We start from the raw sequence: 15,570 nt of genomic DNA, 5'->3' as shown, positions 1-15,570 counted from the left end.
GATTGGAAATGCGTCTTAAGCTTCAGAAGAAGACAATGATGTTATAGTCAGTTTCATGCACCCCAATGGCCCTGCACATTCATTCTATTGGCCAGCTAGGCAGGATGTTTGTTGGATTCGAAACCAACACATTATTTCTGTCATTCCAGCTCCATCAGCAACAAGAATGAGCTGACATTATAGCTTGTTAGAATCAACCGTAATTGCTATTAGTAACAAATTTCAGCAAATGAATTAATAATAACTGAAATATTTGGCTTGGGAACCACAAAGAGTACAACTGGCACATATATTTTTTAATGTAATACAAATGTACGTTTATTTGGTATGACAAGATTTATGGGCCACTTTGATACCACACTATGGTTAATTTACTATAGTTTGACCTTTTGTTTGACAGCTAGGATATTGTTCCCAAAAAGTTGAACAGGATCACAAACTTTCAGTATGAGAGGTCTCTTAGATCCTGAGTAATGGTAAATGGAAGTTGATCATTTATTCGTTTAAGTCGCATTGTCGAGAAAAGTAATGGAATGAAAGTATAAGTTTATTAGTTCTTATATTCAAAGTCTCCAAAATAAAAAGAACTTTTTATGATCAAACAAGGTGAGCTCTTTTCAATGGTGCCAAGACAAATCAAATTTGAGTGATCCCTTTTGAGATATGACCTTTTGAAAGTGAGCCAAAATTGACAGATTAATTTTTTAGCACACTTTGAACTTCGATAACTCAGTTATTATTTGAGCAATCTGGATGCCACTTGTGGAGCTTTATGACATGCCAACAGGTTGCAGATACCTAAAGCTTCAGCTTAAGAAAGTTATTCTTTCAGTAGATACAAGGCAATAAATTACAGTCAAAATCTGGCACAACAAGATTTATGAGTCACTTCAACAGCACACTATGATGAATTTACCACAGTTTGACGTTTGTTTTACAGCTAAGATATTGTACCCAAAAAGTTGAACAGGATCACAAAGTTTCAGCACGACAGGTCTCCTATATCCTGAACAATGGTAAAACAAAGTTGATCATTTATTCATTTCAGTCGCAATGTTAAAAAACGAGCCTTTAGGAAAAGGTGGCTAGCGACCCCACCATACTGCTTATGAAGCTGCAATTTGGCAGTCCTTCATGTAAGGTCTATATGTACATCCTGTAAAAATTTCATCAAAATTGGAGATGGTCGAGTGGGGAGCTTTTCTAAATTTTGGCGACTTGACATGGAATGACCAAAATGCTAGTTGTATCTAACTGTCCCACAGTGCTGACGTTGTGGAAGATATATGAAACACCAACAGATGAACAGCAAATATAATTTGCTGTACCCTAGTAGAAGAAAACCCGATGGGATTCACTGGACAACCTCTAGTAAAAAAACAGAGAACTTCAAGCAAGACAGGAGGGCAGGAATTTGGCACCTGCTCCTCCAGCAGGTAGCACAGTGAGGTAACCAGTACACAGCTTTCCTGAGTGTTTGTAAAAGGTAACACATGAAACATATTCTGGGTGATGGCTGAACAGAGACGAGAACAAAATGTAACTGTACGGCACAGCATTGAGTGGATTATTCTCTTGGTGTTTGCTCACGATGTGTATGAGCAGCCCCTGTGCTCACAGCACATGCTTTACTGGATATCTGGCCAGGAGTCATAATCTCCTCTTTGGAGCCTGTGGTCTATGGGTAGTGTCTTTTATTTGTAATCAAAAACATACTCGGTCCCAGGTTTGAAACTCTTCATTGCTCAAATTTTGAATAAAAATCATCACCATTGGTGGCTAACGACTTCCGGTATCAGAAGTCACCCTCATTCAGCCAACAGCCTGGTAGGAGGATGGAGGAGTGGATAGAAGTTCAGGGCACTATCTTTCCCTTGGGATTGGAAACTGCTCCTAAAGGAGGAAGAATTGGCAATGATCAACAGCACGAAGATGTAGAAGCAATGGACAACACTGCATTAAAGACACATAATGTGCATCAACGTGACATGTGACTTGTAATTGAAAAAGTGTCATAATGGCACCTCCATTCAAATCTCTGCTAGGGGACTGCAAAGGGGGATGTGACTGTGACAAAAAGATTGAGTAAACAATGAAAGGATAATGTTCTGTAAGTCTGAATGTGGAATGTAAGGAGTCTGACTGTGGCACAGAAGCTATAAAACAAGGAAAGGGAAATACTGAGAATGTATGCAACCATAGTGGGGGACAGTGAAGTGGAAAGGAAAGGATTTCTGGTCAGATGAGAATAGAGTACTATCACAGCAAAATGGTTCAAATGGCTCTGAGCACTATGGGACTTAACATCTATGGTCATCAGTCCCCTAGAACTTAGAACTACTTAAACCTAACTAACCGAAGGACATCACACAACACCCAGCCATCACGAGGCAGAGAAAATCCCTGACCCCGCCGGGAATCGAACCCGGGAACCCGGGCGTGGGAAGCGAGAACGCTACCGCACGACCACGAGCTGCGGGCAGTATCACAGCAGCAGAAAATGGTACAACAGGAATAGGGTTCATTATGAACAGAAAGGTATGAGAGAGAGTGAGTTACTGTGAACAGTTCAGTGATAGGGTTATTCTCTTGTGGATCAACTGCAAACCAACATCAACAATGATAGTTCAGGTATACATGCTGATGTCACAAATTGCAGACGAAGAGACAGAAAAAGTATGAGGTTATTGATCAGGTAATTCACAATCTTAAGGGAGATAAAAATCTAATAGTCACAGGGGGACAGAAATTGAGTTGTAGGGAAGGAGCAGAAGAAAGGATTACACAAGAATATCGACTTGAGACATGGAATGAGAGAAAGATTAGTTGTGTTCTACAACAATTTCAGCTGGTAATAGTGAATGCTCTGTTCAAAACTCACTAGAGATGGAGGTATAAAAGGACCAAAATATGGGATGATTGAGTTAGATTACATCATCATCAGGCAGACATTCCGAAATCAGATAATGAACTGTAAGGCATATCCAGGAGCAGATACAGACCCAGATCACAATTTAGTAGTGATAAAGAGTAGGCTGAAGTTTTGAGGTGAGTTACAAACAATAAATGCACAAAGAAGTGGAGTATGGTTGTACAAAGGAATGAAGGGATAAGCTTGAATTTCTCTGAGGCTATAGATATTGCTATAATGAACAGCTCAATAGGTAGTTCAGTTGAAGAGGAACGGACATCTCTAAAAACGACAATAATAGAAGTTGGAACGGAAAAGATACGGACAGAGAGCTAACTGTGAAGAAAGAATGGGTAACAGAAGAAATACTTCTGTTGATCAAATGGAAGAAGGAAGAACAAAAAGGTTGAGGGAAATTCTGGAATAGATAAACGTAAGTCAGTTACAAATGAAATAAATAGGAAGGGCAGGGAAGCTGAGGCAACATGGCCACATGAAAAAAAAAAATCGTAAAAGAAATGATTGTCAGAAGGACTAACATTACGAGTGCAATGGTAATTCCACTGTTAAACACAGAGGAGTGAGAGGTAGGTAGAAAGAGTACACTGGAAACCTCTCTGATGGAGAAGACTTGTCCAACCACATGATACAGGAAGAAACAGTAGTCAATAAGGAAGAGATAGTTGATGCAGTATTGGAATCAGAATTTAGAAGAGCTTTGGAAAATTTACGATCAAATAAGGGAGAATGGATAGATAACATTCCATCAGAATATCTAAAATCATTGGGGGACATGGAAACAAAAAGATCTATTCACTTTGGTGCGTACAACGCTTGAGTCTGATGATATACCATCTTACTTTCAGAAAAATATCAACACAGTTCCGAAGGTTGCAAGAGCTGAAAAGTGTGAGAATTATTACAAAATCAACTTAACAGCTCATGAATCCGAGTTGGTGACAAGAATAATATACAGAAGAATGAAAATAAAAACAGAAGTTTCATTAGGTGATGATCAGTTTGGCTCTCGGGTAGGTAGGGGCACAAGAGAGGCAGTTCTGACATTGTAGTTGATAACGAAAGCAAGAATGAAGAAAACTCAACACACATTTGTAGGATTTGTGGACCTGGAGAAAGCATTCAACAGTGTAAAATGGTGCAATATGTTTGAAATTCTGAGAAAAATAGAATAAGTTATGGGGAAACATAGGTAATATACAACAGGTACAAAAGCCAGGAGCATACAAGAGGAACAGAAGACCAAGAACAAAGTGCTCAGAGCCTACTGTTCAATCTATACATCGAAGAAGTAATGATGGAAATGAAGGAAAATTTCAAGAGTGGAATTAAAATTCAAGGTGAAATGATGTGAATGAAAACATCCACTCATGACATTGCTATCGTCAGTGAAAGTGAAGAATTACAAGGTTTTTTGAAGGGAATTAAGTCTAATGAGAACAAAATATAGACAGAGTAAATCAAAGAAAAGTGAAAGTAATGAGAAGTAGCAGAAATGAGAACAGCGAGGAAATTAACATCAGGACTGATGATCAGAAAGTAGATGAAGGGTATTATGCTACCTAGGCAGCAAAGTAACCCATGACGAACCAAGCAAGGAGGACGTCAAATGCAGACTAGTACTGGCAAAAAAGGTATTCCTGGTCAATATAAGTCTACTAGTATCAAACATAGGCCTTAATTTGAGGAACAAATTCCTGAGAATGTACATTTGGAGCACAGCATTGTATGGTAGTGAAACACTGATTGTGGGAAAAGTGGAACAGAAGAGAATCGAAGAATTTGAGATGATGTGCTACAGAAGAATGTTGAAAATTAGGAGGACTGATACGGTAATCAAAGAGGATGTTCTCCACAGAATCAGCAAGCAAGGAATCTCGGGAAAACACTGACAAAAAGAAGGAACAGGATGATACGACATCTGTTAAGACATCAAGGTATAACTTCGATGGTGCTAGAGGGAGCTGTAGATGGTAAAAACTTTTTTGAATGTTTCCAGCAAATAATTGAGGGCATAGGTTACAAGTGCTACTCTGAGATAATGAAGTTGGCACTGCTAAGGCATTCATGGTGGGTGACACCAAGACAACCAGAAGACTTATGACTTGAAAAAAGAAATTATTTAATATTTATTGTGAGTTATACTGCTTGCGGGGAGGGGGCGGGTAGCAAAATAATTTTGTAATTAAGTTGCTAGCATATTGTGTAATGCATACAGCCAATTATGTGGCTCACAAGGCCACTGTGTGTCCTGTACTGTGTTTAATGCATGATCTAGTATGACAGGAATGCCAGCTCTTGATTACTCTGACTCATACATCTCACTTCTGATTAAGTGCCTCATGATTATGAGACATTGGCTTTTAATATCCTCAAGTGTGATCATCAGTATAGCTGCAAGGCCATCCATCTGTGCCAACATCGCGTGAGTCGCTTGTGAAAGCTGCGACTCCCAGGTGCTGGGCTTTCAACCTGTGCACAGGTCTGGCTGTCAGCTCTAAAGTGCCATCATGGCAGCCAAGTGCATACAGCGAGACCTCAATGTGCCACCAATGATGCAATGGTAATACGCTTTAGCACGCCTACAAGTTGCAACAAGCCAGAATTTACCACATGGCAACAAGAGAAATGTGAAGTTGTGAATATTTTGCTGTCCCAGTGGTGCAGCACACTAAAATGATTCATGTGTTGGCTTTGGACAACATATTTAATCATCTTCAACTCGTTTTTATGCAGCATGACGCCATTTAGAGCTATCATACTGTCAGCTGCAGCAGTGGTAGCAAACAACTGAAGGCTTCTTTTTGTGAAGTGGCCATACATCACGGCACAGGCATTCACCTGGTTTCACCAACTGCGACATAATTGCATATACAAACAGTGATCCAATACTGTAAAATGCTTTTTTATTTCAGTCTCTGATCACAATATGAATTCTTTAGACGATGACTGGTTTCAGTCTGTATTGACCATCCTCAGAATCGATTCTACACCATATTTCAGATCCATGTGACGATGCTATACTGATTATATTTATATGTTTTGACGATGCCATTATGACCGTATCACTTTAGGACATGGTGTAAAAAAGATCTGAAGATGGTCAATACAGACTGAAACCGGTCATCGTCTAAAGAATTCATATTGTGATCAGAAACTGAAATAAAAAAGCATTCAGCTGGCTGGCTACAAACTGCACACGTCACTGTCTTCCTTTCGTGCCCACAGTAGTAGTCTCACTTGCTAGATACACCGTCAATGTGTCCTTTGGTCAGAGGCTTCATGCCGAAATGCATTGCACGCATGTGTTATACCAAAACAAATCACTGCAAATGAGGACAGATTGCTTAAATGTTGAGATGGGCCATGATTTATTTAGTTAACGTAACTGCTACCAAAAACAGTTCAATTTGGAGCCTGTCATGAAAAGACAATGACAGCACTGTGAGCTATCAGCAAAAGGGAATAAATGAAGGAGTACTGTACAGCACAGATACATCTACATCTACATTTATACTACGCAAGCCACCCAACGGTGTGTGGCGGAGGGCACTTTACAAGCCACTGTCATTACCTCCCTTTTCTGTTCCAGTCGCATATGCTTCGCGGGAAGAACGACTGCCGGAAAGCCTCTGTGCCCACTCAAATCTCTATAATTTTACATTCGTGGTCTCCTCGCGAGGTATAAGTAGGGGGGAAGCAATATATTCGATACCTCACCCAGAAACACATCCTCTCGAAACCTGGACAGCAAGCTACACCGCGATGCAGAGTGCCTCTCTTGCAGAGTCTGCCACTCCAGTTTGCTAAACATCTCCGTAACGCTATCACGCTTACCAAATACCGCTGTGACAAAACGCGCCACTCTTCTTTGGATCTTCTCTATCTCCGCTGTCAACCCGTCCTGGTATGGATCCCACACTGATGAGCAGTACTCAAGTATAGGTCAAACAAGTGTTTTGTAAGCCACCTCCTTTGGGTCAGTTTCCCGAAAAGAGTTGACCAGTGCAATTCGCCCGGAAAACATGCATTCACTTAAGAGACTCGCACTTGTTTAGTAGCGAGAAAGTTGACTGCTCTTCTCTAGCGGTGAACTCACCACCCCAGTGCCGGCAGAATGGCCTGATTCGTGTCCGCAGGAACGCCTGCAGTGGCTCACACCGTGAAACTACGACAGCGAGAGAGCCGTCCTTTCACTCCTGAGAGCGATAGTTACGGCACGAGGAGGGTATTCCTACCACAGCACTTTTTTTGCACTCAGCATCCTGCGGCCGTTTCCCCATCCCTGCTATGCCACACGACAATTTACTGCGTGGGAAAACGCGCCGTTTGTCGGCGGGTAAAGTGCTCGACCATATCAGTTCCCACACCGACTATCAGTCTGCTGTTTGGAGAACGGTAGAATGGATGATAACGTTATTTGCTGTCGGTGTGTGCACTTTCGGTTGTGAAACCACACAATCAGTCTGTTGTGTGAAGTATGATAAGAGTGGATGATAACGTTATTTACTGTCACTGTGTGCACTTTCGGCTGTGAAACTCTATGTAGACTGTGTTTTGTGAGGCTTCCCAGGAAAAGGTGTGTGGTCCGTTTTTCTTTCCTGAGAATACTGTTACAGGAAGCACATATCTCAATATGCTTCAGAACTTTCTTTCACCATACATCTACATCTACATTTATACTCCGCAAGCCACCCAACGGTGTGTGGCAGAGGGCACTTTACGTGCCACTGTCATTACCCCCTTTTCCTGTTCCACTCGCGTATGGTTCGCGGGAAGAACGACTGCCGGAAAGCCTCCGAGCGCACTCGAATCTCTCCAATTTTACATTCGTAATCTCCTCGGAAGGTATAAGTAGGGGGAAGCAATATATTTGAAACCTCATCCAGACACACACCCTCTCGAAACCTGGCGAGCAAGCTACACCGCGATGCAGAGCGCCTCTCTTGCAGAGTATGCCACTCGAGTTTGCTAAACATTTCCGTAATGCTATCACACTTATGAAATAACCCTGTGACGAAACACACTGCTCTTCTTTGGATCTTCTCTATCTCCTCCGTCAACCCGACATGGTACGGATCCCACACTGATGAGCAATAGTCAAGTATAGGTCGAACGAGTGTTATGTAAGCCACCTCCTTTGTTGACGGACTATATTTTCCAAGGACTCTCCCAATGAATCTCAACCTGGTACCCCCCTTACCAACAGTTAATTTTATGTGATCATTCCACTTCAAATCGTTCCGCACGCATACTCCCAGATATTTTACAGAAGTAACTGCTACCAGTGTTTGTTTCGCTATCATATAATCATACAATAAAGGATCCTTCTTTCTATGTGTTCGCAATACATTACATTTGTCTATGTGAAGGGTCAGTTGCCACTCCCTGCACCAAGTGCCTATCCGCTGCAGATCTTCCTGCATTTCGCTACAATTTTCTAATGCTCTCTCTCTCTCTCTCTCTCTCTCTCTCTCTCTCTCTCTCTCTCTCTCTCTCTCTGTAACACACACACACACACACACACACACACACACACACACACACACAACACATTATTGCTAAACTCAGAAGTCTTACCAGGCATCTGCTGGTGGCTCTCCGAGCAGACGACTCACTTCAGTGACATCTTCTGGGTACTTGAGCACAGAGTCTGCACCAGCTCTGCATGGCCATCACCTCAGAGTGGTCCTTTACGAAGGGGACGGCAACCACAGCAAGGATGGGGCACGAGAGCCTCAGTGCAAGTAGAGCTACATCCGACGCAGTCTCCACTGCCAGCTATGCAGCCACCTGCTGCTCACACACAGCCTCCAGGGCGAACCAGCTGTACTTGTCAGCTGCTGCCAGCAGTTGGGGGACCACACCAGGCAGTTGGTGGGCCTAGAGGGTGTACACGTAGCCCAGCAGCTGCCTCAGCACCGCGCCCTCCACGTCCGTGACGTTGACCTGGCCGCAGGTGGTCTCCGGAGCGTTGTGCCTGAGGATTGCTTCGAACGTGGGACTCCCGTCTGCCAGGACGGCCATGTGTGCCACCAGCTGCGTCACCCAGCCACTGACGTCACCAGGGCACTGACCCCGTCGCCTGGTAGGGCGCCCAGGTCCACGGCCGCGGTCTCTTGATCCTCACTGACTGGTGACGTGGCGGATGATTCTGAAACACAGAGTCACTGTGCCAACCTCATACAGCACTCTCGACTCTTGTACGATGCACAAGTTGACGTGTATGGAACAACAGCTCGTAAATGTTGTCCATCATAAAACTATTACAAAGTCACGATATCCAGTCTGTGTTAAGACTCTTGCCACACACGAAGAGCTGCTTATCTCCAACAACACAATTTTCTGTCTACAGAGTAATGTTGCTCGATAATGATGTCTTTCCAAATGGAGATAGTAACCATCCCAACCTCTCCAGTTTTGTACGAAAACTATTATACTTGATGCCTGAAATCTGTATTACTCGCTCTTAAGGGGGGTAGGACATCAAACGGGCCGACTTGGAGCAGGAGAGGCACCACAGGACATTTTAATTTCCACTGTCTATACTTTTACAAGTAAATTCATAAAACTTCGTCAGCATGACCAGGAAGGATTCAGGATTCACACTTGTAGCAGCGAAAGTTCAAAAACATAACAAATTAATTTTGTTTACATGTGAAATATCATCATTTTTTCACTTACTATTGGGTGCATTTATTGCTATAGGTACACTTTTCTTCATAAGTAAGAGAGACTGTTCAATGAATTTTGCACAGCATACAAACCATACTTACAGGTGTCTGAAACTCTAGAATCTATTTAATTTATGAAAAAATGAAGGAGCTGTTACGTTTTAAACTTTATGTTTAGAAAAAAATCAAGTTTTGTAGTTAATTATCTCAATTTTTACCACAGATTTTAATAGATTTGGAAGATTCTAGAGTTTCATACACCTGTAAGTATGGTTTGCATGCTGTGCAAAATTCATCAAAGAATCTCTCTTACTTGTGAAGAAAAATGTACCTATAGCAACAAATGCAGCCAACAGTAAGTGAAAAAATGATGAAATTTCATATCTAATAAAAAATTTATTTTGTTTGGTTTTGCACTTCCACTGCTATGAGTGTGAATCCTGAATTCTTCCTGGTCATGCTGACAAAGTTTTATGAATTTATTTGTAAAAGTATAGACAGTAGAAAATAAAATGTCCTGTGGTGCCTCTCCTGCTCCAAGTCGGCCCGTTTGACGTCCTACCCCCCTTAACAGTATTTCTGCGTGTCTTGTAGGAGCTGCTTCACACAATGCAGTGACCATCGGCTGCTAAAGTTTGGGGTGACTTAATAGCAAAAACTGCCACGGTTGTAGCTGTCACACTCAAACTACAAATCCTTCTCAACATTTCAGACAGATTCTAACAAGACAACACCAAACCACAAATTGGTAGGCTGTTCAGCAACTCGTAAAGAATGTGTCTTTCAATTAGCTGAGACATGTGATATAATTTTGTAACTGATGTCGACACCAAAAACGTAAGAGACGGCTCAAAACAGCATGGATTTCATTTATCTTATTTCTCAGTTGCAAGTACCGATTCCAGCGGATCAAATTGTCAATTACAGTCCACATTCAGTGTTTGTAATTTCTATATTAGGTGGTCACGGTAGTCACTGAAACCAGCAGCGCAGCCGACCGGAATGGCCGAGCGGTTCTAGGCGCTACAGTCTGGAACCGCGCGACCGCTGTGGTCGCAGGTTCGAATCCTGCCTCGGGCATGGATATGTGTGTAATGTCCTTAGGTTAGTTAGGTTTAAGTAGTGCTAAGTTCTATGGGACTGATGACCATAGACGTTAAGTCCCATAGTGCTCAGAGCCATTTGAACCAGCAGCGCAAATAGCTGCTCATTATTAATCCAGTTAATTTAACACCGTAAATTCGGTCGAGGCACAATATCGACATATACTCTGATATTAACTACACGCACCATGTCTCTATATTTCATACTTTCTCACTAACGTATTTAAGACTGATGATCTGTGCCTAACAGCCTCATTGTCCTGTATTGCAAGACACGCTTCCCTTGGTTAAATTTTCTCCCTCATACTATATGATTACAAGCGATCACAATTTCTCAACACCCTCTTCTTCTGCGAGTTAATCTCAAACAACCGTCTGTTACCTAATAGAGCAAAGACGTGTGCCTCTTGTCTGTTGATCCAGCACACTTTGTTCTGTGTGTCATCGTATTTTCACTGTTGGTGTACCGTATTTCGTGGAGCGAAAATCAAGAACCAGACCAACATTAACGTAAACGAGTGTGGGAAACCGCCTATAAACCACACTAAGTTGAGCTGGTGCAGCACCAACTATGGTCGATAATCTACCGTGCGTTATTTCGACTTCGCCTAGATTAGATTAGTACTTGTTCCATAAATCATGAATACGACACTTCGTAATGATGTGGAACGTGTCAGGTTAATAAAAGGTGTCTATACAATATATTACATGAGACAAAATATTTTGACACTCAATAATTTTTTTTTTATTGAGGTTGGGAAATTATCCACTTACTATATCCAAAAATTCATCTAATGAATAGAAGGAGTTGCCATTAAGAAATTCTTTTAATTTCCTTTTAAATGCTATATAGCTATCTGTCAGACTTTTGATGCTGTTAGGTAAGTGACCAAAGACTTTTGTGGCAGCATAATTTACCCCTTTCTGAGCCAAAGTCAGATTTAACCTTTGGTAGTGAAGATCATCCTTTCATCTTGGATGAGCTCCAGCAATTATTCTCCTTACAAGCTTTTGTGCAACGAACACTCCTGTACTCAATGATGAGTTACCTCAGAATATGATGCCATACGAAAGCAGAGACTGAAAATTGGCGTGGTAAGGTAATTTACTCAGATGTAAGTCGCCAAAATTTGCAATGACCCTAATAGCATAAGAAGCTGAACTCGAACGTTTCAGCAGATCCTCAGTTTGTTTCTTCCAGTTCAACCCCTCATCAATGCATACACCTACAAATTCTGAATATTCTACCTTAGCTACCTATTTCTGATCGAAATCTATATTTATTAATGGTGTCATTTCATTTACTGTGTGGAACTGTATGTGCTGTGTTTTGTCAAAGTTTAATGAGAGCCGATTTGCAGAAAGCGACTTAATGATTGTCTGAAAAACATCGTTTACAATTTCACCAGTTAATACTTGTCTGTCGCGTGTGATAGCTATACTTGTATCATCGGCAAAAAGTACCAGCTTTGCATCTTTGTGAATATAGAATGGCAAGTCATTAATAGATAATGCTTTTACACTGCACGTTACACTATACGAGTGACGAATTACATTTTCCCTGACTCTGGGATGAGCAGAGGCGCTGCAGGGGCCGCTCCACAGTTCCTTCACGTTGGTCGTTTGAGAGGGGTGATCGTCTGTCATGGCAATACGGCACCTGCTAGCAACTAGAGATGGGGGATGCACTCTTGAACTAATTCATAGAGTTGAATCTTTCAAAGGAGTGAACAATCAGTGATTCAGAAAAAAAGAACGGTAGCTCCAAACGTTTCCCACGGCAGAGAGAGAGAGAGAGAGAGAGAGAGAGAGACGGAGCATATCAGCGGCGCCTCTGCTGGTCACAGCACAGTGCACGCCACACAACACAGCCAGCGCCGGCCTCTGCCCTGCTTCTACCTTGGCTGCCTGCATTGTGCAGTGCCCCATTGGATTTAGTGTTTCACATATGCCGTGCCGTCTCTGTGCGTCGTCTGCCGCGCGCAGTGTCTGGCGCAGCTTGACTTCGCATCGCACTCTGTCGGCGATCGTTTCAGTCGCACGTCCTGCCCTCTGGGCAGTTGATGCGAGCAACAGGACAGAGAGCCACCTAGCGGATAACATAGGAACTACTTGCAACAACCTGCTCGCAAGGGAACGGACGATTTGTTTCGGAGCGGGTGAGTTCACCGCTCCCCCCACTCTCGGAACTCGCCCGCTCAACGCTCACCCCACCGTTCTCGACTCTAGCCAGAGCGTTGAGCAAAGCGACTCAGGTGTCACTCTGGTCTCTGCGGTCTCGGCTCACGCAGTAATACAGCTCGCGGCTCGACCTGCTCGACTCAGCGGCTCTGCATCGGAGTTCGTCTCTACTGGATATTGTTCTTCGTAGTAATACCGCTACGTATATTACATTATTATGTTATGTATACATCATTTGTTTTTATTTTATTTTCATTTGTTTAAACTGATTAGATTAGGTTCCTGACGACTCCTCTTACTATAGGATTTTTATTATGGACACTCGAATTTACGCTTTAATTACGAGCGAACCGATAAACGTATCGCAAAATGTGATACACCAATATTTTCCTTGTTTTATTCTGCGTAAGGCTATATGCAGCACTTTCGTTTTACAGTCAAATTTATAGTTTTTTTCTTATTCTGGTACGGATTTTGCGATTTTAGGCGTCTTCGGAATGAAACGTTCACTTTAAAAATATATGGCTTGCGATGTATTTGTATGAGGTTAATGAAATTTTAATACATTGTAGCCAAATATGTTTTCCGATCACCCAAAAAACCACGATAGTGCAAAATAAATCAATAATCAAAAACTTTGTCATATCGTGGAAATTTCAATAAACAATACAAAATTCTTACTCATTATCTGTGTTACTTCAAAATAGGATCAAATAAGATCAAAATACAGGTATAGTACTGGAATAAACCAAGTTTAAAGGGCAATGTGCCTTCCATTTATTTTCTATTGTAAATGAGTGGTGAGTCATGAAAAAGAGCTAATTCATTTCAGGGAGTGAACAGTTCTGATCCGATCTCTGAAAAGAACAGTTTTGCCCATCTCTACTAGCAACGTGAAGGAACTGTGGAGCGGCCCCTGCAGCGCCTCCGCTCATCCCAGAGTCAGGGACGCGTGACGTCACGAAGTGAGCTCAGCACACAAAACAACCATCACACACTGGACTCCCAGTGTAGGCAGGGGCAGCCCCCCCCCCCTCCCCACTCCCGCTCTTGGCCTTCCGCTGACGACCGGTACTGAGGCCACGTGACATCACTCGGTGTAGCGCTTGCTGTGGACGTCACCGTCATGAGATGACCCGTACCGTGTCGTCCCTGATCTAGAGTGGGCCACGTGACTAGGCTCGTGCTCTGTCTATCTTCGCCCACTGACCCTACTACCTTTGAGGAAAGGAAAATTTCGACAAGTGAAGGCGTTCGATACAGTTCCACATTGTCACCTGATAAACAAAGTAAGAGCCTACGGAATATCAGACCAGCTGTGTGGCTGGATTGAAGAGTTTTTAGCAAACAGAACACAGCATGTTGTTCTCAATGAAGAGACGTCTACAGGCGTTAAAGTAACCTATGGCGTGCCACAGGGGAGTGTTATGGGACCATTGCTTTTCACAATATATATAAATGCAGGCAGATCTGCAGCGGATAGGCACTTGGTGCAGGGAGTGGCAACTGACCCTTCACATAGACAAATGTAATGTATTGCGAACACATAGAAAGAAGGATCCTTTATTGTATGATTATATGATAGCGAAACAAACACTGGTAGCAGTTACTTCTGTAAAATATCTGGGAGTATGCGTGCGGAACGATTTGAAGTGGAATGATCACATAAAATTAACTGTTGGTAAGGGGGGTACCAGGTTGAGATTCATTGGGAGAGTCCTTGGAAAATATAGTCCATCAACAAAGGAGGTGGCTTACAAAACACTCGTTCGACCAATACTTGAGTATTGCTCATCAGTGCTGGATCCGTACCAGGTCGGGTTGACAGAGGAGATAGAGAAGATCCAAAGAAGAGCGGCGCGTTTCGTCAGAGGGTTATTTGGTAAGCGTGATAGCGTTACGGAGATGTTTAGCAAACTCAAGTGGCAGACTCTGCAAGAGAGGCGCTATGCATCGCGGTGTAGCTTGCTGTCCAGGTTTCGAGAGGGTGCGTTTCTGGATGAGACATCGAATATATTGCTTCCCCTACTTATAACTCCCGAGGAGATCACGAATGTAAAATTAGAGAGATTCAAGCGCGCACGTAGGCTTTCCGGCAGTCGTTCTTCCCGCGAACCGTACGCGACTGGAACAGAAAAGGGAGGGAATGACAGAGGCACGTAAAGTGCCCTCCGCCACACGCCGTTGGGTGGCTTGCGGAGTATAAATGTAGATGTAGATGTGTGTTGGGTCTGTTTGAAACTTGGCGCTGTCCCACTACTAATGCCATCTCTCATGTTTCAGTTCAAACATGGCATATTATTTCTCTAAATGTCACACTCCCTTCGAATCAATCCGTACACATTTGCTTCTACGGGAAGCGTTACGCTCACTGTGGTGATCGCTCCCCGTGACGTCACTATGAAGTGAACATGCTGTTTCGACCTCAGCGCTATTAATCGACTTTCTTTTCGTATTGAGTTCTGAGGAGACACCATACTGGATTTCGTTGTTTTAGTTTAAGCTTCTATTTGACGGGTTTTATATTACGATGTACGTCGTATGAATATATGCTGTTTGACACATTGAGGATGGGAGGTCTCTGTGTACAGCATCGCTATAAAGCTACTTAAATTTCCTAATTGTTCAAATGCAAGCTCTCAATTACACTCACACTGAATATATTTTATGCTCCTAGGTTTCC

General features: G+C 42.6%; 1 protein-coding gene across 1 annotated transcript in view; it reads right to left on the bottom strand.

The window, feature by feature from the left end:
• LOC124720156 overlaps nucleotides 1-15,570 on the bottom strand; it is an 80,356-nt gene that overhangs the window by 22,192 nt on the left and 42,594 nt on the right. The window contains exon 2 of the mRNA XM_047245464.1: nucleotides 8,510-9,083. Coding sequence (XP_047101420.1) covers nucleotides 8,510-8,516 — 7 coding nt within the window. The 5' untranslated portion in view covers nucleotides 8,517-9,083. The remainder of the gene's footprint in view (nucleotides 1-8,509; nucleotides 9,084-15,570) is intronic.

The sequence above is a fragment of the Schistocerca piceifrons genome, chromosome 11 (genome assembly GCF_021461385.2).
Source record: "Schistocerca piceifrons isolate TAMUIC-IGC-003096 chromosome 11, iqSchPice1.1, whole genome shotgun sequence".
Lineage (NCBI taxonomy): Eukaryota > Metazoa > Arthropoda > Insecta > Orthoptera > Acrididae > Schistocerca > Schistocerca piceifrons.
Note: the sequence above shows the minus strand (reverse complement) of the source record. Positions and strands in the feature narration are given on the sequence as shown.